This window comes from Chelonia mydas, chromosome 10, assembly GCF_015237465.2.
Source record: "Chelonia mydas isolate rCheMyd1 chromosome 10, rCheMyd1.pri.v2, whole genome shotgun sequence".
In the NCBI taxonomy this organism is placed as follows: domain Eukaryota; kingdom Metazoa; phylum Chordata; order Testudines; family Cheloniidae; genus Chelonia; species Chelonia mydas.
In genome coordinates this window covers 53,395,189-53,422,402 of record NC_051250.2, presented here as the reverse complement: position 1 = coordinate 53,422,402, position 27,214 = coordinate 53,395,189, and the positions used below count along the sequence as shown (strand labels likewise).

The 27,214-nt window shown below is 41.2% G+C and overlaps 1 protein-coding gene across 2 annotated transcripts; it reads right to left on the bottom strand.

The window, feature by feature from the left end:
* Window positions 1-17,503: 17,503 nt before the first annotated feature.
* GTF2A2 (general transcription factor IIA subunit 2) lies at window positions 17,504-27,200 on the bottom strand. Of its 2 annotated transcripts, none has more exons than XM_007053767.4 (5): window positions 27,053-27,200; window positions 25,281-25,432; window positions 24,035-24,139; window positions 20,843-20,969; window positions 17,504-18,879 (listed from the first exon to the last, which is right to left on the bottom strand). In XM_007053767.4, the coding sequence occupies exons 2-5, from the start codon at window positions 25,350-25,352 to the stop codon at window positions 18,854-18,856; spliced, it is 330 nt and encodes a 109-aa protein (XP_007053829.1). In that variant the 5' UTR covers window positions 25,353-25,432; window positions 27,053-27,200; the 3' UTR covers window positions 17,504-18,853. The 2 variants fall into 2 exon arrangements, with proteins under 2 accessions (XP_007053829.1, XP_043380492.1); XM_043524557.1 differs by having other exon boundaries at window positions 27,139-27,157.
* Window positions 27,201-27,214: the final 14 nt, after the last annotated feature.

Genomic DNA, 27,214 nt, shown 5'->3' with positions numbered 1-27,214 from the left:
TGCCTCCCCACACCTGCCTTGTAAGCCAATTTTTTTTAATAATATAAAAATGGACTGGAAACAGCAAGCATTTAACAGTTTCCCTATATTGCACATGTGAGTGTGTGTGGGGAGGATGAGGGCTCTGGCTGGGGGTGAAGGCTCTGGGGTGGGGCTGGAGATTAGGGGTTTGAGGTGTGGGAGGGGGCTCAGGTAGGGCGGAGGGTTGGGGTGTGGGGGGGATGAGGGCCTTGGGGGGCTCAGGGCTGGGGCAGAGGGTTGGGGCTCTGGGGGTGAGGGCTCTGGCTGGGGGTGCATGCTCTGGGGTGGGCCTGGGGATGAGGAGTTTGGGATGCAGGCAGGCTACCCCAGGGCTGGGGCCAGAGAGGAGGACTCCACAGTCCCTCCAGCCCTCTCCCTGAGGGGAGTGCCAAGGGAGAGGGTCCCCCATTCTCCCTGGCAGCATACTCACCGGCACGGTCACTCCATGTACTCCTAGGGGCCAGGACCCTCAGATCCAGGAAGCCTCCTCACCTCCCCTGTGGTGGGCGCCGGGTGGGGGCAGGGGACTGCCATCACATGTGGCCGCCTCTCCCGCTGCAGCCCCTCACCATAGCCTCACGGGAGATGGGGCTGCCCTTTGCCCAGCGTGGGGCAGGAGTGGTGGCTGCGGGCGGGGTAGGGGGAAATATATATATCACATGGTCAGACAATCACCCAAGCCCCAGCAGCTGCTCAGGTGAGGTCTAGACTCCGTCTCCCAGAAGCCCCTCAGCGTCGCCTCCCGGTGGGTGCTGAGGGAGGGAAGGGCTGCCAATCGTGTGCGCTTTTTCCCCTCCACAGGTGCAGCAGTCGCCTCAGCCTGCTGCCAGTGCCGCTCTTGTGTGGTAGGCAGGGATGCTCTGGGGCCAAGGGGGCAGCAGGCAGGGCCGGGGAAGAAACCCAGCTCCAAACATCGGTGGAGCTGGGCCCCTGGGCCTTGAATATTCCTGGAGGCTGGGCACCACAGGCCCATACAACATTTTCCCTGCTTTCTTTTGAGCTTCAGCTGGTCTAGAGTGACTTGGTAGATGCATTTTTTTCTTCCTCACCCTCATATGCTATCCCCTCATAACACTGCCAAAAACTGAGGAAGAGGTTTAGCTTAGTCCACCCTCAGGAAACTGATAAATAGACCTTCCACGTTAACTCAGTGACATAGTGATTAACCTTAGTCTTACCAAGGAGCTAGACCATGAAAATGTATTAAATGTAGCAATCAGGTATGCTGTAGAATTGGAATATTTAATTATAAACCTAATGAAACATTGAGAATTAAGTCAGCTTGGTTAATGCAGTTTTAACTGCAAGGAAGCAGAATAGACACAGGCCTAAACCTCAGGGCTAGACACTTGTGATAAACTAAACTCTTCCTAAAATTACAACTGACCCTGCCTGTACAAAACCTAGCATTACTGCAGTGGGCTCTGGATCAGCCCTTTGTGCAAAGTATTCTGGTCAGTCAGTAGCAGAGGTGGAAACAGAGCTCAGGAGTTCTGGACTCTCCTTCTAGGCCTTGTGGCCTTCAAAAGGTACGTTTACACTGCAAGGACCAAAATACACACTGCTGCAGCAAGTCTCAGATCCTGGGTCAGCTGACTTGGGCTCACACTACGGGGTTAAAAATAGTAGCATAGATGTTTGGGATTGGGCTGGAGCCCAAGAGCTAAGGCACCCCCCTTGCTGGGTTTCAGAGCCCAGTCCAGGTGGGAACAGCTATGCTACCTTTTTTAGCTCTGCAGTGTGAGCCCAAGTCAGTTGACCTGAGCTCTGAGACTCGCTGCCACAGGGGTTTATTTTTACAGCGTAGATGTACCCTGAGGAGTCTTCAGCCTGGCAGTATTTTTGCTCCTCTGAAAATTCACCCTAGTCATCAGGCATGATAAAAATTAAGACTTTACTCATTTCTAAGCTAGGATTCCCATAATTTATGTGGCATACAAATGTCATCTTATTTTTGAGCATGTGTAGTGGTAGGACAATTATATAGAGATTCACACTGGATAACCTACAAAACTCAGTCATGTGGCTTCATCTCTTGTAACTAATTCAGCCACCCCAATCTCAGGCCTTTAAGAGTGTTATATCAATTACAGCATATTACATGACAGCATAAGCAGCACATACCACTTGGCTTCAATGGGCTTTGGATCAGAACTTAGACCCTGAGCTGTTGAAACAGGAAATCTGTTTACGCAGGGCATGTCAGAGAAATAACTTAAGCAGTCATTGCTATTAAGTACCTCTGAGCTTATCACATGAATGCCTTAGTTAATTAGATAGCATACTGTCCTTTGTCCCACTGACTTCTCCAAATGACAGACATTAGATTTCGTAGAAGTTACCATAGAAGCACAGTTTGGCACTCCCATATCCAAGGTTCTAATGGAGATACAGAAGGAAAGAGTATCTAGTTCCTGTTTGGCCATTACTCACCATTTAATTCAAAAATATTTGAGTCCAAAAAGAGGAGTCCTGTATCTTGCTGATAAATTTTTTTTTTTTAAACTCAGACTCTTTTCAGAATTGAGTTAGTTTCTTACGGAAGGACAAGAGTTAACCCCAGAGATGAGCAAAGACAAATATTCTGACGAAGCAATGTTCTTAACAGTTCCATTCAAAAAACATTAGAATGATCAGATTTGTGAACCAAGGCATACATACCAAACCAGCAGTTCCACTCTAGATTAGTTAAGGGACAATGATTACAATCAGAATAATACTCAACTCTTATCGAGATCCACAGAGGGTCAGAATCATTATATCCTTTTACACTTTAGGAAACTGAGGCACAAAGACATGCTGTGACTTGCCCTAGATCACCCAGCAGGCCAATGGCAATGCCAGGACTAGGAACCAGGTCTCCTGAGTCCCAGTCCAGTACTTCACCCATTAGCCCACACATGTAATCTACCCATTCCTCCATAAATGGGTTCAAACCTCAGACTGTCCAGAACATTACTGATGGAAATTAAATAGTTTACATATAGAAGTATCCACACCAGAAACCTTGTTAGTTACTCATCCAATCAACGAACCAACATACATTGTGGCCGATATCTACAAACTTCACATTTTGAATATCACATGGCTAGCAATCAACTGCTTATAAAATCTATTGCCCAAGAATGAGGTAAATTAACTATCTGGCCAATAACGTGAAACAAATCTGAGGAAGCCAGTTTGTTCTCAAACTGAAAAAGGCAAAAAGTTGATGAATAAATGATTCATGATTGTTCACCTGGCTCTAGCTAAGACAAGCAAAACAGAGGTCTTGACTATTCGCAGTTACTGAAGATCCCCTGGCACTCTGCAAGAATCAAGGAGCTAGTATCAGTGAACTGACCAGATTCCAACATTTGACGTACTTAAGGAGGTAGTCTTGATACTGTTCTATAGGTTCCTCCAGCCCTCCCCAGGAAATATTGACTTAGGACCCAGTCCTGCTTGGAGCACCACGCTGCCCTGCACCCACTGAGAGCCCCACTAAAGCCAATGAGGTTCCATACAAGGATTTGTCCTTGCAGATTTCAGGGCCTTAGCCCAGCTGTTGTTCTGGATAGGAGTACATTAGACATTTACCAATAATCTTTTAGATGAGACTGACATTTATTGGCTAATTCTGATTCGGACCATTGAGACGCAACTCAGCTGGCTTTAGTGTCATGTTTTAGGTCAAGTTCTCATTTATCTTCACAAAAGGTACTTGATGTGAACTGTAGTCAGTATAACGAACAGTGACAACAGACACCTGCAGGGAATGCTAGCAAAGCTTCCGCAGTCATCCCTTCTTTCTCTACTCAGAGAAAGGTTGCCACAGGTGTCTTTGTTTTCCAAGATCCTACTTTTACATGTGTAGATGTGAGTGAGAGAGAAATAGAACAGAAAAGGAGGATTAAATTAAAATATATTAAGAAGAAACTAAATTAAGTAATAAATCACAAACAGAACCAGGGGCAAGAGATACAATAGACCACTAGGAAAATCTGCAGAGTTATCGTTGAGGCAAATGTGGGATCATCTCTTTTCTCATTGGACTATGGCAGAATTTCCTAGCTGTGAGAGAACGGCCAGGGAGAGAGCTCAAGCAAACTGGGATCACAGCAGAATACTACACACTTCCTTTAAACATTTGTAGAATTCAGATGCTTTGAGAACAAGAAGAGAAAACATAAAATATCTTACCCTTCCAAGGCCCTGCCACAAAGAGAAGACTCATTTCTGCTACAGTCCCAAAATAAGGGAAGAGAATACTTACCCCACCACAACAAACCACCTAAGCACTATCTAACTTCAAGCCAGCATGTACCCTTCCTGCAGGCTTATATACCCCACACCTCTCCAGGGAAACAGCTGCCTGCTGCTAACAAGACTGGCTAGCCTTCTTACAAGGAACACTTGCACTGCCACCCATCAACCTTAGCAGGCTGCAGAGGTGCTTAACTCTTCAACAGGGGAATTTTAACCCTTTCCTCACCAGAACCTTTGTGTGGACTTTTACTCTGTCAACCAACCCTATCAATCACATAATTGACCAGATATAAATTTCTAAAATACTCATAGCCCTTCTGCCTGGGCTTTGCAGAAATCATTGGCTTCTTTCAGCAGCGTAAGGGGAAACCTCCTGTGGGATTCTACTAATACTAGGCCTTTGGGGGAAGAAACTCTCTCATATGTGCTGAACACCGGAATTCACTTATCTGGAGGAGAAATGTCATGAGCATGCCCTGCTAGAAGCATGAGGGCCCATTAAGCCATGCGGGCTGTATCAGCAGCTATTGTTAGGTGGGGGTGGGGGTTCAATAATGTAGTATATTGTCATTTGCAGACTCATTTTGCTAGAGAAAAATCTAACGAGCAGCAAGTGGCATGTCCTCAGTGGGATGGAGAATGTTACTAGGAGATGGATCACCTAAGCATAGTCAAGCCATTCCAGGGAAGTTAGGGGTGGGCCGAAGAGCATGAGAACATCTTAACAGATTTTGTACACAATCAAGACAACAAAGAAATGTAAAGAAAACCCCCTTTTCAAATTTCAGTATCCTGGGCACAATGCTTGTAGCATTTTACAGTCTCTTTGCACAAGAGCAAATGACTACACAAACCACCCCCTCTTCCCCAGAGGGCCCCGAGACACCACCCTTACAGTTTCTTTTGCTGTGACACGTTGCATCTGGCAGCAACATGAATGCTGTATAGGACCATACCATTGCAAACCACTTCCTATGACAGGCAAGTCTGCAATTGCAGCCCAGTTTGTTAAGACTTGGTCAATATATATGTTCAGCGGAAGCGTTATGTGATGGACAGCTCTGTCCCCGTTTGAGCAATGCAGTGGAATGGTATATGCCATAAACATTATGATATTGACAGTATCTCATAGCTTATGTCTGAAAAATAATCCAGGTGGCAGAGCCTATTAGAGCACATGGGCGACTCAGGAGCTAGAAGGGGTTAGCATTTGCAGACACCTGAAAAGAGTATGGCTTTCCCAGGAAACACAGCAGAGAGTGTGCAGGGACCAACAAATCTTTGCCTGTACTGGATACCTTCTCCTCAATGAGCTTCCATTAAAAGCCAAATTAGCTTTAAAAGGAGAGTGGGAAACTTTATCCTCAGGTGGCATGTGCATGTGATTTCATGGGTTTCACAAAATACGCTGGACTAGCTGAGTTTTAAAGTACTGCCACTGTATTTTAACCAGGTAATCACATATAAAGTTTTGCCTGTGTTGATAAAGAGTTCAAAGGTTGAACTAGTTTATTTTACTACAGCACGCAGCAGTCTTCTCTTAGTTCAATTTTAGCTGCCGTGTGTCCGTTTTTAAAGCGCTAGGTCGCTGAGGATGAGTATTCAGTATATCAATTCATCGTCTGTATCATATCTCTGATCACAACTGGACCCTCAGTCTACGCTCTATGACAGTTCTTCTCTGTCCCGGACTCAGCTTCTACCACCCCAGGCAAGTTCCTAGCCTGAGGGAGTGGCTGGGAATGGGTAGAGAAGAGAGGCAGGTTATGATCTGGAGGAGGCAGGGAGGAGAGTTCCCAGAAAGAGGCAGGCAGAAAGTTTCAGTACTTGTTTCATGCTAAAGTCTGGCCCCGACTCCAATTCCCAGAGGCCAGAACTACTCCCCCACCTTCCTCAGTACAAGGTGCCTAGGAGGCCACTCAGTCCCCATGAGAACTATTCTTCCCCAGGTACCATTCACATGGGGATTAGCCAGTTTCCCTAAGGATTAAAAGTACTGTGAGAATAAATCTTTTAAAAGAACAAAACCCCAAATAACAGCGAGAGAATGTTTGGCAGCTGGTGGAAACACAATAAGTAATAGATCACCTGAGGGGGATGAAAGTGAACTGCCAACCTTAGCCAATTAGAACCAGTTACTTGCCTTCCCATGTTGGCAAAAAAGCCAGGCAAAAGTAGCCAAGTTTAACATCTTTTATGTTAGTTGCGTAGTGGAACACGTCCTTGTTTGGCCTGGGAACAGAACCAGAAACTGTTAACATCTATTGCTTTTGTGTAAGCTCTAAATGTGAAACAAAGCAGAACAGAGTCTAATAATGAAATAGTGTTTTTTTGCCACCATAAAGGTCAAAATCTAAGGTCCTGATCCCACAAAGAGCTGTGGTCAGGCAATAGCCTGCCCTTGAATGGAAGTAAGTTCAGAGGAATAGGGTCTCCATTTGCAACAAACAATGTAATCAACAAATTTTAACCCCTTTTCCAATTCCCAAACGATCTGCAAACAAACTTTACTGGAAAAAAATTGTAATCTGTAATTATTGTAGGAATGACTTGCAAACATATTTCAGCCTGTGAATTTCTTGTGACTACTACTAGTTGGCATTTGCTAGTCACACAGTGTCACCGGTCATCTCCAGCATATCCTGCTATACCCACAAAGAACTGCCAAGGTGGCATTGTGAACGTTTGTGTACAGTTATCCATGTGAGGAGTCACACTTCTTCCTTCCATATGCAAAAGTGCACTCATAAGAGTATTCGTGGGAAGCAAACAAATAGGTAAGCGGGCAGAGAATGTGGAGGTGAATTCATGATTTTTATTCCAATAGATGCTCAGGAATACTTCTCCCCACCCCCTCCAGTATTTGCCCAGCTATAATGAAAAAAATCTTCATCTACTCACTTTTAATCTGAGCTAATAAATACATCATGATAGCTACCACAACCAATAAAGATTCGGGGTGGGGAGTTGATATTTTAGAACCACCTGTAACTTGAAACCTGCTCTTTTGGTTTCTGCTAGTTATTTTTTTAATCGTCATTGGCCATTAATTTCTTTCAAAATTGATGATTTTGGCTGAGTTGCTTTGGAATAGACCGAGCGAAAAACAAGGCAAGCAAGCGCTCACTTGATGTTAGTTCCTTCTTGTTCTCCTCATTCAGAACTAGTACCAGAATTTGATGTTTTTAATACCCAGTTAAATAAATGAGACTTGACAGAGTAACAGGTCCAACGCCAGTAAAGCAATAGTGGTTTTATTCAGTCTCCACTTGATTTCATTTCATGGCACTTTTCCAGGCACTTCCTTGATATAATTTAATTACTAATATAATTTAACAGCTGGATCTAATTTAATTATTAATGTACCCCTGTACTATTTTTGGTTCTATACATTGCAAATGCTAAAATGTACCCCTGTACTATTTTTGGTTCTATACATTGCAAATGCTAAAACTCACTGGATTTTTTTCCTTTCTTTTGTGCAATTTTTCTCCTTTGGACCTGGAAAATCAATAGAGAAGAGGTCATGAAGGCCTTGGGCTCCACAGCTGAATCAGTATCTGATTGCCTGTGAAATTATCTGTTCTTATAAGAAATGCCTCTGAACCCCCCGCCGTGAGCCATGGCAAAGGGAAATGCTCCTGAAAGGGGTGTATGTCCATTCGACCTAAACAGAAGGACATATCATGCGTTCCCAGGTGATCATCCTATAAGTGACAAAAGTGCACTTTAGCAGTGGTCACTGCCTTCTTTCTTTGAATATACATGAGTGAATCTAGGGCCTGCGTAACAGGGGCCCACCGCCACGGGTGCCAGGTTTGTATAATTTTTGGTGGTGCCCAGAATGGGTCCAAGCAGAGCCATCCCGTCCCTAAGATGAGACCCAGGCCCCACACTTTGGGGGGGCCCCAGGCAGTCTTGGGAGTTAGCAGGGGGCCTGGTGCTGGCAGCAACAAGTGACCCGCCCCCCCAGCCTGCATCGCTCCGTCCTGCCGGCTCCTGGCATTGCTTGGGGGAGGGGGTGGAAGCCGGAAAGAGGGGAGGGAGGGGTAGGGGCTTAGGGGAAGGGGCAGAGCAGGGGCGGGCAGGCTGGGGTCTAGTTGCTCGCTGCTGCTGGTGCCAGGTCCCCTGCTAACCCCCCAGGCTGCCCTGGACCCTGTATCCCCCTGAAGCATAGGGCCCTTCCAAAGTGCAGGGTCTAGGGGGATTGCCCCATCGATCCTATGGATGGGATGGCTCTGATAAAAATATAAACTCAAACATTTGCAGAGCAAGGGCACCATGGGCCCATATAACTCACCACCTATGCCCACCACCACACCCAGTCTCTTCCCTGCAGAAACCACAGAGACTCCACCAAGTGTGCTCTCAGTGACAGTTTATTTCTATTTCCCTCCACCAATATCACCACAGTTCCCCCTACTCCTGCCTCTTTGCCAAGATTTAGGTCCTCTTAGCAGGACCTGAGGGGGAAGCAGAAATCTCCCTACTCTGAGCCCTCTGCGTGACTAGCCACATTCCTCTCTTCTTCCCTCTTTGGGTTACCTTCCTGTGCCTCTTTTATCAGCCCTGGGCTGACGTGGCCAATTGAGTTGTTACCCCCCACCTAGCCCACTAGCCTGAATGGATCATTATCCCCTAATCAGCTTCTCCTGGGGCGCTAATTAGCCGCCATGTGATCAGAGCACAAGCTCTCCTACTCACTCCCTGCACTTTGTCACAGCCTGATCAAGTGAGTAGCTGATCAAACAGCTTTTCCCTTGTTCCTTCTGTCTTATCCCCCAAATTATCTGTTTTGGTATTACTTAAAATGACAGGTTTCAGAGTAACAGCCGTGTTAGTCTGTATTCGCAAAAAGAAAAGGAGTACTTGTGGCACCTTAGAGACTAACCAATTTATTTGAGCATGAGCTTTCGTGAGCTACAGCTCACTTCATCGGATGCATACTGTGGAAACTGCAGAAGACATTATATACACAGAGACCGTGAAACAATACCTCCTCCCACCCCACTCTCCTGCTGGTAATAGCTTATCTAAAGTGATCATCAAGTTGGGCCATTTCCAGCACAAATCCAGGTTTTCTAGAGAGTGAGTTTGTGGGGGGGGGGGCGGAGGGTGAGAAAACCTGGATTTGTGCTGGAAATGGCCCAACTTGATGATCACTTTAAATAAGCTATTACCAGCAGGAGAGTGGGGTGGGAGGAGGTATTGTTTCATGGTCTCTGTGTATACAATGTCTTCTGCAGTTTCCACTTTATGCATCTGATGAAGTGAGCTGTAGCTCACGAAAGCTCATGCTCAAATAAATTGGTTAGTCTCTAAGGTGCCACAAGTACTCCTTTTCTTTTTACTTAAAATGAGTTAGTTACCATGAATTTCCCCAGGCTGGACAAACAGCTTGGATTGTGCACCCTTCTGCTGTGTTAAGCAAGCTATATAATCCCTTTAGTTCACAGTTATTGCAAATATTAAAAACCAGGCAGGGTCTAGACACAGGCTGTCAGAACCCCTTTATCGGGTTAGTCTTTCTCTTGCTTTCTTCCCTTCCTTTTTATTTTCTTCTTGCTTCTTTCTAAATGCACAGGTCCCTGAAATGCACGATCTGGGCAACTTGTGCCTTTTGATTTCCCGCCACTGCTGGTTGGGCTGATGCCATAGAAGCTGCAAGAATGGCCCTCCAAAAAGCCACCATGTTACAGGCACAGAGGAGCCAAGAGGCAGCTCCCATTACACCTGATGTTGCAGGAACAGGGATGGCCTGACATGTTTGCAAAGGAAATAACTTATGTCATGACAGTGAATGGTAAAGTAGCTCAAGTCACACTGAAGATGGATGGGACTGGTGGGGTTGGTTGTTTTGCCATAATAGTCAGAATATGTGGCTAAATCAAGTAGTACATTAAAAAATGTGATAGCAAGCCCTTTCCTAGTTTATTAACATGTATTTTAGCATGTTTACCACCACATATTATCTAAAACCATGTTTGATTCATACTCTCGCCGATGTGGGAGATGGTAGGATTAGTATATTCATGTCAAACCCTCATCTCACAGCACCTCATACAACCAGATAGTGCCTGATGTAGAGATTGTTTCAAAATATGTCTCCATTGTGCTCTTTCCCCCCACGCCCCGTGATTTATGAGATGGCATTTTCCTACCACTTCAGCATGCCGGACCTGTTCTTTGAAGTTGCCCTCAGAATGGGGCCAAAGTTCTCAGACAGCCTCTGATTTTACATACCCAAAGGTGTGTGCAACTGCTTGCATTTGCAAAAAATTGGTGTATATATCCATTTGAAATACAGGAAAGGCTGTTTTTTATTCACAAATGAGTCTGAAAAATCAAAGGCCAGGGCTGAAAATTTGGCCCACTGAAGGTGGTGTTGGAAAAAGCCTATGGCCAGTTGTAGTGGCCCTACCAATTCTGCCACTAAGGAGCCTTTCCAGAGAATATTTCCCAGTATATTTGCTTTCTGCCCTCAATATATATAGCCTGATTAATGCATTTCTGATTAAAGAAATAAGCAACTAAAGATTAGATGAGAATGATGACATGTTTCAGTCCAGGCGGTGTTCTCATAAATTGATTTCTTTTATTTTCAGTTGGGTGGGAGTTGAGAATGAAAAATGTTACAGACATGAAAGTTGCAATTCTTCAACAAAAAAACTTCAAATCCAGACTCCAGCGAGAAACTGTTGAATTGGAATTCATTTGCAAATTGGATACAATTAACTTAGGCTTGAATAGAGACTGGGAGTGGCTAAGTCATTATGCAAGGTAACCTATTTCCCCTTGTTTTTTCCTACCCCCTCCCCCCCAGACGTTCTTGTTAAACCCTGGATTTGTGCTGGAAATGGCCCACCTTGATTACCATACACATTGTAAGGAGAGTGGTCACTTTAGATAAGCTATTACCAGCAGGAGAGTGAGTTTGTGGGGCGGGGGGTGAGAAAACCTGGATTTGTGCTGGAAATGGCCCAACTTGATTATCATACACATTGTAAGGAGAGTGATCACTTTAGATAAGCTATTGTCAGCAGGAGAGTGAGGTGGAGGGAGGTATTTTTTCATGCTTTGTGTGTATAAAAGATCTTCCGCACTTTCCACAGTATGCATCCGATGAAGTGAGCTGTAGCTCACGAAAGCTTATGCTCAAATAAACTGGTTCGTCTCTAAGGTGCCACAAGTACTCCTTTTCTTTTTGCGTATACAGACTAACACAGCTGTTACTCTGAAATTTGTCTTCATGAAATCTTAGGACACAAAGTTACAGTGTGACATTCTTACAGAGGGGTGAAGTCCTCCATTTAACCTGTACACACAGAAAATCATTGATAAAACCAGTTAGGACACAGATATGAAAAATCCTTATTACTCTATAAATCAATATTATCTCCTTAACATGCTGCTATTGGGTCTTTCTGCAGTTCCCAGCTAAAAAGACTGTTTGCCTGTGAAATTTACTCTATGGCCCCTGCTGCTGAGGTCCACATTGCAATAGAAGTTTGTCTTGTATATTGTATTCAGGGAAAAGGAAGACACGTCGGGCATTTCAATTTACCAAATGTCAAGTCATTTAAGAACTTCAATCATCTTTCATTTATTTGAAATGACTTAGGTACTTTGGCCTGTCCTACAATATTCTACACTACAGATGTTTAAAACGTTCCCAGGCTGAACTAATCATTTCTGGTGCATAACTAGTACGTCCCGAACACACAAAGGCAACTAGAAACACACTAATTTTGAGTCAAAGCTGAGGCATATCTTGGCTGAATACATAAAAAAAGGGTCTCTTCATTAGCTTAGGAATGTCAATGGACAAGTGCAATATAAAAACCTTACAAAAATCATTTGCATGATGACAGCAGAGAGGTTATTGGGATTTGTAAATAAAAGTCTTGACATAGTGATTGGAGAACCTTACCTGAATATTTACACATTTCCTGCTGTATAGGTGTTTGGCTTTTTAAAAAATTATTGACACACCATTTGTAATTTGTGGTTTTCTTGTTTTAAAAATTAAAATATTTTCATTTTCACACAATGAACGTGAGTTTTGTCTGTATGTTGTCCACTTAGAATGCAAGCTCTTCTTGGCAGGGATGTGTCTTATCTTATCAGCTGGGAAAGTGCCTTACGCATATTGGGTGTTATGCAAGTAGCATATTTTAAGCTTGAGTGCTCAAGACATTGCCCAAAGTGGATTGTGAATAGTGCATGTTTGATTGTAAAATTGCTCCAGCTTGGTGAGCATTTAAATCAAGAAATGGAAACAATGCCATATAGCAATTAACTAACACAATACAACTGCAACTATTTGGAATTCACAAATGGTCTCCAGCCTAAAAATTATTTAAAACATTCACAAGTGATTTTTAAGAGTTTCTCAAGCTGATCATAAATAATTCACAAACAGCAGGGGAAATAGCAAAGAATTGTCAGATACATTAGAATTTATTCTCCTATTTGATCAGTATCAGTCAGCAGGAAGTTGGAAAGCTCATTTCCTGGAGAGGGTTCAGTATGAACCCAAGGTTAATTTCAGCACTCAAAGATTTAAATCAGCAGACAAGGTTCAAGGAATCACAGACATTGAGAGGCTTTAACCAGATATTTTAATGAGGTGATAACATTAACCTAAAGGAAAATGTTCATACTGATTTAAAAACTGAGGAACATAATTTAAAAATTAAGAACGAAAAATATTTAGGAAACTCAGGCAGAAATGTTTAAGACAAAGGGCAGTTAGCATATGGAATAAAATGCTTGAGAAGAGGATTGAACCAGAGGATGTTTTCAGGAGCAATTCCAATTTAATACACTTAATTCATGCAGTTCATTCATACCGGTTGTTTTAAGTAGTGCTAAGCTGTGCATTCACATTGTTAAAACACACAATCATGGATAGTGCGTCACGGATGTACTGTGGCACTCATTTAATAAATCCTCTTGAATGCAAGAAGCAGAATTGATGTTTTTGGATGCTTCTGAATGCTATAAATACATCACAGCAATTCCAGTGAACAAGAGTCTAGTAGAGAATTAGTACAAGCATCTCTTAGGATTCCCATTGGCTTCAACAAGTACAGACTATGTAATCAAGAACCACACTGCAGATCAGAAAGGAGAGTTCATTCTTCTTGTAGCACAGATGTATGCTTGCCATTCTCAACAATTGATCAATCATTTGTAACTGGATACTATGGCATAACAATAGCAAATAAATACATAATGTGTATCCTCTAGGTGACTGGGAAGTGTAATAATGTGTCTTGGCAAGTGTGTTGCAACCTCAATATCCTGGTCAGAAAACACTGTACAGTATATGCAAATAAGTCTAAAATAGTCAAGCTTAAAAACAAAACACTTATTTCACAAGATACACTTATAATATGTTGAAGAAATGTAGGAGGGACTCTGTCTGCGATGTCTATATGTGAAATGTCCAAAGTGATGGGTTCCAGAACAGTGACTCCTTTAAGTCAAACAGAAAATCCTAGGGAATCTAGAGATAAAGGTACATCGGTAGGAAAGTTTCAATCAAGAACCCAAGATGATAAACTCAGTCTGAGCCTATTTATTTTAAAACAGTGGTTTGCAACCTGTGGTCCGCAGACCGCTTGTGGCCTGCAAACTATGTCTAAGGGGTGCACAAAAGCTGACTATGAAAATAAAGTTTCAGATCCCAGAAAATGTATTCCGTTCTTCTGATCAAAAATATGCGACTACCCCCAGTCAAAACCCGGAAGTGTTGTTGTTACCACAGAAGCCCACAGTTTAGCGCCTTTTCTCATGCGGTGTCAAATGCCATGCTGAGCATGTGCACCATTTACAGTTGAATCCTGTTCAGTCAGTTTTCAGTCCAAGACTTCTATGGTAGGGGTCTGCGGACCACAGGCTGAATTTCCAAAGGGGTCTGCACCTCCATGTGAAATTTTTTAGGTTGGAAACAACTGTTTGAAATCATCCTCAACCATTAGCCAGGGAGCAGCAACATAAGGAAGGTCAGGTCTTGCCTTTAGTATTTTTGCTTGGTGACTTCCACTTGACAAATGGATGAATGGTCTCTCTTATTTGACGGATGTGACACGAAAACCAAGATTAGACAGAAATGCAGCTACATCTCCATTGGGAAAGCTAATATTGCCTTTCCGAGTACTTTTCTTTCTCACTCAGTTGCATGCTGTGCTTCACCCAAAGCACTGTTGTTATTTCCACAGCCCATGTTCAGACATGCAATGAGCATTAACTTGTTTATTTACTTGCTCTGGACATTCTTACATCAATTTTAATATTTATCAATGATTCAAAGCGTCATAAAAGATGGCCTATCGCAGCGTAATAACTCAACTGGTTACTGACAGGGGTTAAGAAAGGTGAAGCATCTGTCAGAGAATGGAAGGATACCTTATTGTTGAAGAATGGGATAGGGAATGAGATCTGGACTTGAAATTTCAAAAGTTGCATACATACAACTGTGCATGAAGTTGCTGCCATTGTGTAAGTATTGCACAAGTTTAGGCCCTGGGTTCTATAATTGGCTCTGCCACAGCCTTCCTCTATGACCTTGGAAAAATTACTTAATTACTCTGCCTGCTTTTTCCCAGCCATAACATGAGGATGCCAACCCGCTTCTTTGGTATATTGTGAGGCTTGGTTTATATTTGTAAAAGATTACAAGATGCTCAGGTACATACAAGTGCAAATCATAGTGAACTCGTATCAAGGACCCTGCAATACCATTGACAAGCTACAGTCTAAGCCTCAACACCAACAGTAAGCTCCAGAAGGCATGCCCAGCAAAGGAAACATCAGGCAGAATCTAGGGCCAGGATTTTCTACTTATACAAGAATTATGCACATTAGTAGAATACGAAGGGGAACAAAGTGCAAGAGGAAGACAAAGGAGTGGCGGGGACGTGCACAGGGATAGGGTGCGTTTTAGAATAAAATTAACACTGTCTGAATGCTACACAGCAGGTTTCCCAAAACAGAAATGAACTCATCCTTGTGAATTTAAAAAACAGGAGAAGAAAGTCACAAGAGCAAGAACATTCAATTTTGGTTTTGCTCTTATCCCCTTGTGATTGTGGCAAATGTGAACAATATTGCCAGTTGACACACTCCAACCAGCTGTCAACGAGGAGGTCACGCAGCCAGCCATTAATGCTATGTGACATTGGTAATCCAACTCTGGGTTGAAATATCATTCAAATATTAAAAAAAAAATTAAAAAATACAGCTTTTCCTTTTGCTTGAGGCCATTTTCAGCCTCTCCAAATCAAGTGACTGGTGCGTTGCTAATAAAATTCCACAAAACTCTTAGATGTTAACCCCCAAAACTGGCCAAATTCTTATTTGTGTAATTACATTCTGCCCACCGTTTTCCACTTACATTGTCAGTTAGATACAGTGTTCTTTACGTTCTCTTCCAAATTGTTAATACCATTGTATACTCTTAAAGAACACAGTCAGGTTAGTTATTTCTAAAATGTTTATATATATATTATCCCCCTCTTACTAACATCAGATTATTCAAACTGAAAGCATTTCTGCAATCTAAGTTTACAGTGCACCATGTGTGATCCTTTTCCACTTAATTCAATCTGGATAATTAACTAATCAAGCACATCTTGGAACTTAAGTGAAAATGTTGATTTCCAATGCACCAGTCACAGCACTGCCAGGTTTGGATTGTAAAAAGTGTAGGTTTAAATCCAATTCAGAATGCCCACTTAAAAAAATAAAGCCCAGTTATTTGATAGAGAGATTCTAATTATTACCTCAACACCTAGACAATGCAGGAATGATGGTGTATGTTAACTAAATGGATCTAAAATGTTTACCTCTGCCGTGAGTTACCATGGTTTTATGGATTTAGAAGGGAAAAGTGATGTATTTGATGTTCTGCATTTGAAACTGTTTCCTGGATGGATCTTTTGAAAAGTGAATTACCAACAAAGTACTGCAGATACGCAATGTGTACATTTTGGTTTCTTCTTGTTCTTTGACATGAATTCACCGCATGCAAAGCAGTAAACCACTTTGGCAATGAAACCTCTTCTACATTCTCAGTTTGAAACTTCTGATAAAGAGGACAGGAATTGGCATTCAGGATAATTTGCTTCTCCACCCAGACATTGTTTTATTTTGATTAACACAGCCCAAAGTAGGGCTGAGCAAGGGTAGAAGGAAGTATAGAAAGAGACAGCATATGGTTGGTATCCAACAGATACAAAGAGCAACTCTGCCCTGAATCCAAACTAGAGTAAATTAAATTATTACAGTAGTTCCTGAAGGCCACAGTCACGACTGTGGGGAAGGGATGGTCTTCTACAGAATGGGGAAAAGGATGGTCCCTCCCCATTACAGCCAATCAGGAGCCTAAAGAAAGGTGAAATAGATCAACATGTTTTTAGCTGGTTTTAACTCACCAAGGGACAAATAAAGGAATGAAAGTAACACCTTTATGCAAATGTATATTTATCTTGTGCTGGGATAATAGGTGCATATGAACAGAACTTCAACAACTTTCGACATACAGAATATTAAAAAACACTGAAAGCTGGAAGGTCTCCCAAACCCACTAGATATTTCTCCCAAATTTTAATACCTACAGGATAAGACAGACATGCCAAACATATACATGAGTGATATCCCCAAGACATTAAAGACCGTGCCAATTATTGGTTAACAAGGAAGAGACCCCATAGATCTATATCACCTGAAAAGGGAGATGTTAAAAGGCAATGCACATTTATCTTGGATCAATACAAAACATTTGTAGGCCTACTTGACAGAGATGTCCTTTTGCTATTGTAAGGCTTCAACTTATGTCTTGATGCTGAAAAGGCTTGATCGACCACTAATGGACATAGTTCCTTTGAAAGTTAAATGATAAACATGAATCTGTCACCAAAAATTTCCAGTTTAAGAGTTTTGCCATAAGACACAACAGGTGTGTCTACACATGTTCATTTTGTCTAAGCCCTACACATGCCTGTACCTACAGCATCAGTGTGAGACTTAGGTTTCCAGGCAAGTAGCTAGAAAGATTAGTGCTATCTGCTGAAAATTGGTTTGTGGTACAACCACAAATATATAGCCACAAAGTTGTTTTTTCTGTTGTAACCCCAAATAAGCCTTTACACAAGTCAGTAGAAATTACATTGCTCTGGCAATCAGCATGGTATATAATTTTTACTATGATCACTATTACAAGTCATCCCACTTTTTATAACTGTCTTTACATGTCCTCTTGTTATATGGCCTAATCCAAAAAAGCTACAGCTGATCTCAAGTGGTGAATAAGGAGGGATAGTAATTGAATTATAAATACAAAAAGTATACACTACTAAGTTTAGGCATAAAAGTATATTTGGTTCAAAATTCAACCAAGAATTTTTTTAAATAGTTGGTTTAATGGGAGATGTGTTCTCTGGAAGTTTTAATGCCTCTAAACAAGGCATAATTACCCATTCTAAAAATATTTACCGACAGATCCAGCAGAGTTAGTTAGTAGAGGGAAGAAACTTACACAACTATTCCCGGAGCTTTTTCAGCTGTGACACTTCAGATTCCAAAAGGACCTGCCTCATGCATAAAAAAAATCCCTATGTTTGTCGTATCCAAATCACAGGAAGAGTAATTTTAAAGCATGTGATGGAGTATTGAACACGATTTTTTTAAAATTCATAGCTGAACATTAACAGAATTTCAATAGAGCACTGTACTGAAGTCTGATAAGCGTTCAGTCAAATATATTAGACCAGAGCTTGAATAAAATAAGTGAGATAAATTCTATCTATACACGCCTAACATTTGAGAATTTAGAATGTTCTCATGGGACTGGGCTTAATCATTTTCACTTCACTGGTTAAGCCCATGACACTCATTTTCTAATATGTGAGTTAATGCAGGGTTTCTAAAGGATGCAAAACCGACAATGCTACAAATGGAAAGATTTTACTCCAGAAACAGGCACAGCACATGCCCTGGCAGTGCAAGTGCACAACATATTGCCAATGTGCCTCCATCCCATTTATAGCAATCATTTCTAGTGGTGACAGTACATCTGACTCCAAGGCTATTTAGTCACTAACCGCAAACAAGTGTCCCCATTTGTTTCAGTTATGTGGGCCACATTCGTATTAGTGAGCTAGAGCTGTATGCCTCTACATCCTGTTTCTCATCACTACTCCAAGAGTAATTTACCTAAGGCTTAAGGTAATTTTGTGAGAAGGATGCTTTAACAAACACCTTTCTAATTATCACTCACTTCTCTAGAAAATTTTAAATAAAAGTTTATTAGAGAAATTACTTTGAACAAAAAAAGGCAACAATATTTGTTTTGTCATTTAGAAAAGTAACATTGTTTTCTTCATGCCCTATTAGGTGAATTGAAGAAATGCTACAGAAAGATATTTCTTTGCACTGCCTTTCTGCGATGCATTCTAGCATGGATTAACGCATGTCTGCATCACCAGAATAAATTATGAACAGTTCTTTTCCATGCTTCTCTCCAGAAAGTGCTGCATATTAACAGAAAATGTTGCACAAAAAGCCCCCACATTTCTAGTCATTCTGCAGTATTGGAACCAGTATCTAGAAAAGAAAGAGAAAGTGTATAAATAAATACAGATAAGACATTGCAAAGTTGAGTACGAGTTAACAAAAAATGAACATTCTCTATGTTGGAAAATGTTTCCCTGCTGACCTCAAAATACAGTGATTTGGCATCTGTATTATAAAAGCTGAAACAGCGCCACACCTGGATAATTTTGTTTCCATATGTATCCTCCTTCATTGCCAGGAGGCAAGTGTGGCATAATTGTGTTATTTTACTTGGTTAGCAGTAATGAAAACTTTGAACACAAAAATTCGCTGTCCCCATACAGGGTTTGCTAATAAGTCCCCATTTTTAAAAACGGAAGTAAGTTTGCTCTAAATTAGAGTAATACACTTAAACACTTGATTCTAGCCAGCTTACAAGATATGCTCTTGGGGCATGCAAGTGCTAGAAAGCCATGTAGTCTGTTCAAGAGATAGGTCATCAGATGTCTGATAGTGACAACGTACAGGCTTTTGTAGAGACTGGGCAATAGTGTATTTAACATAGATTTATAGACATAAGAGTTCTTTATAAAGCTGAATTACTTAAACACACAAGCAACAGTGTATTCTGTAAGAGAGAGGCTGCAAGCTGATATTGCTATTTCTTATATTTGCAACTGTTACCTCTCTCTTATTCCTGGTGGCATGGGACAAATGAGTAGTCTAGTTATTGACACGAAGACAAGATAACAATGGATAGGAGAGTCCTTATTTTAAGAAGCTAACTATTTGCTGAAAAATACTAAAGATATTGTCAGCAACTTTATGGTACCGTGGTCTTCAAATCCAGTACTTATGCTGTGATATTATAAATGGAAATTATTCAGACATGGAAAATTACATTTTCCTTTAACTGCTACAATAAATACATCTTAAGAAACAAAGAGGTGAATCAAGGTGACATGCATGCCCAACATTAAAGACAAGGTACTTGTAAGGAATAACTTATCAATCGTTGAGAATCAGTTACTCTAAAAACATCACGACAATCGTGCCAAGGCCGGAGAGCCCTAAAGGATCAGTTCCATGCGCCAAGACTTTTTTTAGAAGATGTACTATAAAGGGTTTTCTGCTCTCACTTCCTCCTTTTAATGTATTAAGAAAGGAATCTTAAGCAACTGAAATCCATCAGCTAGAAACTATGAAAGTTATTCTTTGGTAAAGCATTTCAATAGAACATTTGGCTAAACAAGCCAGACAAGTAGAGAGAACATATGAGCTAATGACCTTCCATGGACAGTACATATGTGGCAGTCAAGACAGAGTGCACAAATTACAGGACTTGGTCTGTAATACTAAAAAGACAACATTTCTCAAACCCTGGGATCCCTCAGTCTCCTAAGAACAGAACTAGTGTTTCACCAAAGGCTTCCAACAATGCCCTTATTAGTTACTTATTGCTGCTGAACCAACTGTGACACTTTTCATCCTTTGGATTAGACCTTTGCGTCAGTGGCATTCTGATAACCAGAAGGTTAATGAGACTTGGGAGAAATTTAAGTACTTCAAAGAGCAATTTCTTCTGTAGAAGTAATTCCTATCTTGTTCTTGTAATTGTTTTATATAATTTAGTAACTAGTGACCATTAAGGCCTAGTCACATTTATCTTTGGTAATACTTTAGCTTGTCACAAGCATATTTATGCTTATTCGTACACCACTAAAATCCAGTCCCCAGGCAGCTTTAACTAAAATAGCTTTAAATAAGACAATGATGCAATGCAGAACACACTTGTAACTTGCTCATCTGAATTAATCATCTAATTTCTGCATGTGTGCAGGAGGGTCGTGCACTCCTGTTTTAGTCTGAGTTATGCAGGATGTAACCAGAGGTAGAAGATAGCCTGTGACTGGAGCTATTTAAGAACTCTGGCTGCACAAAGTGTATTTCATAATATCTTTCAAGTCTTCTCTGCTAACCTAATATTTATACTGCGGTTCAGTACTATACTTACTTTTTCCATCACATGCAACAATTTTCACTTTATCCACTTTCACGAGTTCAGTTACCTCTCTAAATTCAACATCGTTCAGTACAAAAGTCCACACATTATCACAGAATCTGTATGTATTCAGAGAGCCCTTTAAAAGAAAGATGTAACATAAAAAACACTATTTTCAAAAGATCTCCAGTACAGTAACAGAAATAAAGTTATTCTTGTAGCTACAGCTAAAAAATTCTTAACATTTGAAAAATTGTCATCTTATCTGCTTCTAAAAATAGTTAAGTAGTTTACAGATATTCATTAATTTAAAGTAGATGCCTTTATATTTATAACCAGATTGGATGTGCTGCTTTTATTAAGCTAACTGTGAGCCAGAACATGCAACCCTAAACTCTAAGAAACACAGATTTAAGCAAATCTGAGGAAAATTGTTTGGTTTGAGTGCCCCCAAGTGGTAGAAATTCTCAGGTTCATACAAGAACATTATGCAAGTAAGGAAGATCATCATAAAAAACAGCCAACCTTCTGAAACGGTTATGAGTTTTCCAAAGTACACGAAGAATGAGGTCACAGGCTTCATCAGCAAGATTTATGTAAAGAGGAGATTATGGGTCATTTATAAGCCTTTCACTTATTGATTCCTTCAAATAGGATAAAAGTTCTGTGTGATAAAAACAGTCACACTATTCTCCCTTTGGCTTTCTGAATACCACAGTAGTATAAGTTAGTGGTTTCTACCAGGGGTACACACATCCCTGGGAGTACGCAGAGGTCTTCGAGGAGGTAGAACAATTCGTCTAGATATTTGCCTAGTTTTACAACAGGCTACATAAAAAGCACTAGCAAAGTCAGTGCAAACTAAAATGTCATACAGACAATGACTTGTTTCTACTGCTCTATATACTATACGCTGAAATGTAAGTACAATATTTATATTCCAATTGATTTATTTTATAATTATATGGTAGGAATGAGAAAGTAAGCAATTTTTCCAATAATAGTGTGCTGTGACCCTTTTGTATTTGTGTGTCTGATTTTGTAAGCAAGTAGTTTTTAAGTGAGGTGAAACTTGAGGTACGCAAGACAAATCAGACTCCTGAAAGGCGAACAGTAGACTGGAAAGGTTGAGAGCCACTGGTAAAAGCGTTAACACTGACAGGATGAACGATGGGAGGGGGGAAAAAAATCACACAAAGAGAAGTAGAACTACATGACCAGAGATGGAAACTGATTATTATTTTTGTTTTCTGAATAAATGACAGGGGTTTGTTACTTTTTTGTACATTCCTATATATTTTATATCATTTACAAAGTCAAAAACACATAATTCATGTACAGCTCATCTCAGATGATTTTTACTTGAGGCTACTTGCTGATTTAGACCCAGTGTGTGAAAGATTTTTATTTTCATTCTTCATTTAAAACACATGCTATACACTTGTTAATTCAACCAGTGTTTCTGGACTTAAACAGGTTCATTTGTGATGCTGGACCTTCTCTCAAAATCAAATTCAGACTGACATTTGAGAAAGGGTTTGTTTCACTTCGAAAGTCTATTTCAGTAAACACAAACATTTCTTTGCTACAGAGTATTCAAAACAGAAGAAGAATGAATATCAAAAACATCTCAAAGGCAGAATATGAAAATTAGGAAGTTTTATTAATTTGGCAGATGATAGAAAATTTGTACTATGAGTTTAACATGACCTAATCAAAATGATAAAGTACAGTGGTTGGATAGCTTATGAGTTTACATTAACTGTTACCCTTATTCCAAGGATGGATGCACAGGGGCTTGTTGGTAATGGGACTCTGTAGGGGGGTCCAGGTAATGGTGGCTGGGGCTCAGCGGGGGAGAGAGAAGGGGGGGTCTCTGGGTGTGATAGAACTCAGCAGGGGAGTCTGGGTGTCGAGGGATCCAGATGTTGGGCTCAGTGAGTGGGGATCCAGGTGCTGCTGCTTGGGGCTCAGTGGGGTGGGAATCTGGGTTGCTCATCTGGATGGTCCAGGTGCAGGGGGAGTGGAGCTTATCAGGGGGTTCTCAGTGCAGGGAGATGAGGCTTGGTGGGAGGGTCTGGGGGAGAAATCTGGATATAGGTCTGACCTGGCCCCAGATGTTGTGCAGGAGAAGAGGAAGTCTCGTCCACCCCAGCCCAGCTAGGACTAGCAGCTGAGCCCAGTGCAGGGTAGCAACCACCCGCAGTGTCCTCCCCAGTCCTGCCCCCTGCCCCACAGTGATTTACCTCTCTGCCGCCTGCCCTGGGCACCCAAAACATACTGCTGGGAGGGTAACATGATTGCTCTTGTGGCTTCCCTGTCAGAAAGTCACTCTGCGGGAGGGGGAGGGGGGTGTATTCACTGAATCATGCATGGTTAATAAACTACTTTATTTCACCTCATTTCTGTACACTGTGTCCAAGGAAGTTACAGACTACCTGCCTCCCAAATATTGAGCTCAACCAGAAATGAAAATGCCCACAATAGAAACCAAAAATCTCTATTTGGCATTCATAATTCAGACCTTGCAGCTGAATGCCTTACCATTATAGGTAACATTAACTAGTTGTTCAAGCCAAATGTGCAAAACAATTAAGCTAATCAAGAAGGGATGCAGGGAAGAGGGTGACTGAGCACTCCTCTCTGAAGTGTTTAAATGATTGCATAACATTTTAGTCACCTATCCCATTATACACTAGTGATTTAGGAAGCATGAATTATCCTCTTTAGAGCATTTTGGAATATCAGCAACTAATTTAATGTAGAGCTGGCAGGATCTTACTTTCCACTACCTTTCCTCTAAATCCCTGTCAACTTTCTGACTGCTGTATATCTTGGACGATTCCATGGCAGAATTGTGACAACTACATGAAACTCAAACAGCCTCCAGGAAGTTAGGCAACATATTATAATCACGTAAACAAGCAGGAATTTAGTTCAACATGCTACAGATAGCACATAGAATGTTGGAAGGGACCTCAGGAGGTCATCTAGTCCAACCCCCTGCTCAAAGCAGGACCCATCCCCAACTAAATCATGTGGAGTAACACAACAGTATTATTTTTAGAAATAAAGTGGACCCTTAAAAGACTTGTTTCCATCCACAGCAGACAGAGATAACAAGCCTTATAGTTCTCAGTGCAGTGTCTGAACACTGATGGAGAATACCAGTTAGATGGGGACTTTAGTATTTAGTGCACTTACCCTGAAATTGACTCTGTTCCTGACCCGTTGTGCCAATGCTGAATTTATAGCCTTGTCAAACTGAAGTAGCACTTGAAGGGCAAGCTGAGGGGTGATCTGCTGAGACTATGGTTTAAAAAAAAATAAAAACCAACAAAAAAACCCCTTGACTTTATAACTGATTCAAAAATGCATGAAAATGGATTATCAACGCAAAGCTTTCATGTAACAAACCTCAAGATGTAGTCTAGTTTTTCCAGTAGCTTTATTGGAAATATATATTTATGACTTTATATTTAATGAGGAAATGGAGTAAAGTGAAATTTGTTAGTTTTTGTAACTTTGTGGCGGAGACAAACGTGACCAACATGCAGAGAGAATATTTTCCAGAAAACATGCAGTAATTCCCACATTTGAATTGTCTTTGCATCCATGGCCTACAGCCTCCTCTACAGATATACAAGACTAGGAATTGACATCAGATTTCATCACATCAAAATTGTCAGTTCACTCTAGACCCAGAATCTCTTGATTAGTGACTCATCGAGCCAAACCTGACAGGGACAGCGCCAGCCTGCAGCACAGTCCAAAGTTACTTAGCAAAATCAATTGCAAAGACTGGAAATCTGAGATTTGATGAGACAGATGAGTCTCAGAGTCCAATAATTAAAATACAAAGAGAAGAAAAAAAGAGTTTTTTGGTAGTTAGCTGGCACTCATGAGGAAGCCTAAAAAAGGCATCCTGAAATTGTTTGTCACCCCAACTAGGTTTTATACTCTTTATGTGAAAGTTATTAACAAAGGTTTCTTTACTCATGGAAAAGGAACAAATTTGCTATTTTAGAGGTTTTTGTTACATCAAAGATACTGGGCAAAACCACATGTGCTAAATATTCATTATGGATGACTGGAATAGCAACATCAAATAGGTAGTTTCAGGTTATAGGTCAGACTTTCATTTACTAGGATACACAAAAGTTGGCCACTTAATTTGCATAAGATGCTTTTCTTCAACCGAAGTATTTAAGTGAGAAACTTGCTTTCATATTTCAATGAAATGCTAAATGGCAGTTTTAATTTTTACTTTTAATTTCATATGACAGTTTGATTTTTCAAGTAATCAGCTACAGAGAAATGAGTAACATACCTGCATTTGAAGTGCAGTGCTTTTAGTTCTTAACACTGTCTAGCTGAGTAGTTTGGAAATTTAATTAAACTATTAGCTCACTGCTCAATCATACTTCACATTAAGCTACTTGTCTCCCACCTGTATGAGCTCATCCAAGCTCTCCTGAAGGCTGTTCCCCAATGTGGTGTTTCTATACAGTTGATACGCCATGGTTTATAAAGATGAGAGAAGTGTTACTGATCATCCACAGCTATGAAACAGACAATAGGTTTCACACTTTCATTGATGGCCTAGAAAATCCAACAGGACAATTACTGAGCTACGTAGAGGAATTCTGAAAAGAAAAAATAATCAAAAGCAGCAACATAGGGGAAAAAAATGGTGAGACAATGAATACCAAGCAGAATGCCTTTGATGTCAAATTGGATATAGCTTAATTCTTTGCTATTTAAAAAATATTATCTGTAAGTTGTCAAATTTTTCATTACATGATGGAAGAAAAAACAATTTGACTGAACAGACAAATAAGGAATTGAATGCTACTCTATATCTTTCTTTCACAATGTTTTTCAATATTATTAAGTCTTACTTTGGGTAAGTATTTAATTGTATTTCACCAGTTCCTTTATGCAGATTTTTTCCAATACCTCTTTGCTCAGATATACAATTCTCACCACCACCTTCAAATTTGCAACAGAACCGATAGGGCTGATTTCACATAACAAGAATTTTTGAGCACCTTGCCTCATCCATGATCACCAGCCCAGCTTTGAGAAAAACTTATTAGTTACCTACAAAGGATATCAAGATGCTGCTTTTTTATTTTAAGGAATACTTTATTCGCTTACTGTTAGAATTAATGATGGGTATTTTTAATACAGAAGACTCTACTCAAAAAACAAACAATTGTCTTACAGAATCGGTGAACAGCATCAGACACACTGAAATCTTATACCCATTACCCATGAAAAGAGTATTAGCCTGGACCAGATTCTTCAGAGGAAAATTTAGCACCCGAATACCAACTATGACAGTCAAAATTCTTCCTAACAGTAAACAGTTAGCTGTTGGGTTATATTCTTCCCATTTTTAGCCTTATAAACAATATAAACAGCTAGTCTTTTAACAGCATTAATGTAGGTTACAGAGGTAACAAAGAGCACTTGCTACAACCTTAACATATCATGTATATTTTGTTTTTCTCAGGACACTGCACAGGACAAAACAGAAGAGAAAATCTGGCAAAAGGGTCTAATGTCAAGGGACTGTTGCGGTGTTGGAGGCACATTCCTTCCTCTTCCCAAGAATCACTGCACTTAGATCCTCAAAATTTGGGATCAGAGGGGGCTTTGAGAGGTCAGATAATGCAGCCCCTGTGTTGAGGCAGGACCAAGTAAACCTAGACCATCCTGACAGGTGTTTGTCCAACCTGTTCCCCAGTGATGGGGATTCCAGAACTTCCCTTGGATGCCTGTTCCAGACCTTAAATACTCTTATAGCAAGAAAGAGTTCCCCTAATATTTAACATAAATCTCCATTGCTCCAGACTGCGCCTGTTACTTCTTGTCCTACTTTCAGCCGACATGGAGAGGAAGTGAGCCCTATCCTAACGTATCCGGAGACTGTTATGAGTCCCCCTCATTCCCCACGGAGTCTTTCTCGTCCCAAGTCCAGCCAAACCCCGGTCTTAGCCTCTCCCCTGAGACCACATTTTTAAACCTCTTCTCATTTTCCTTGCTCTCCCCTGGACTCTGCAGGAGCGCAGTGCCCAGCCCGGGACTCAGCCAGGACCCGGGAAAGGGCTGCTCACGCCCAGGGGACCAGACTCGGCGTCGCAGGCCCCCCGCCGAGGACTCAACAACTGGCAGCGGGGCTCTGCTCAGCCCCGTCTCACAGACCCTCCCCTTCACCTGCTGGGGGCAAATCCCTCCCAGAGCGACGGCGCCTTCCAGCTTCTCCCGCTCCAACCGTCCGCGACAGCGGAAGGACCTCGCACCTCTAACCCGGAAACAGAGGAAGTGAACCGGAACCGGAAGCTTCGGAAAGCCGCGGGTCACGCAGGCCTTTCCGGA

Coding starts and splice junctions, on each gene's coding strand:
- GTF2A2 (XM_007053767.4), bottom strand. CDS start 25,352: ATGGCGTATCAACTGTATAGAAACACCACATTGGGGAACAGCCTTCAG. Junction 24,140..25,280: donor GCTTGGATGAGCTCATACAG/GTGGGAGACAAG, acceptor TTTAAACCATAG/TCTCAGCAGATCACCCCTCA. Junction 20,970..24,034: donor GGAACAGAGTCAATTTCAGG/GTAAGTGCACTA, acceptor TTTCTTTTAAAG/GGCTCTCTGAATACATACAG.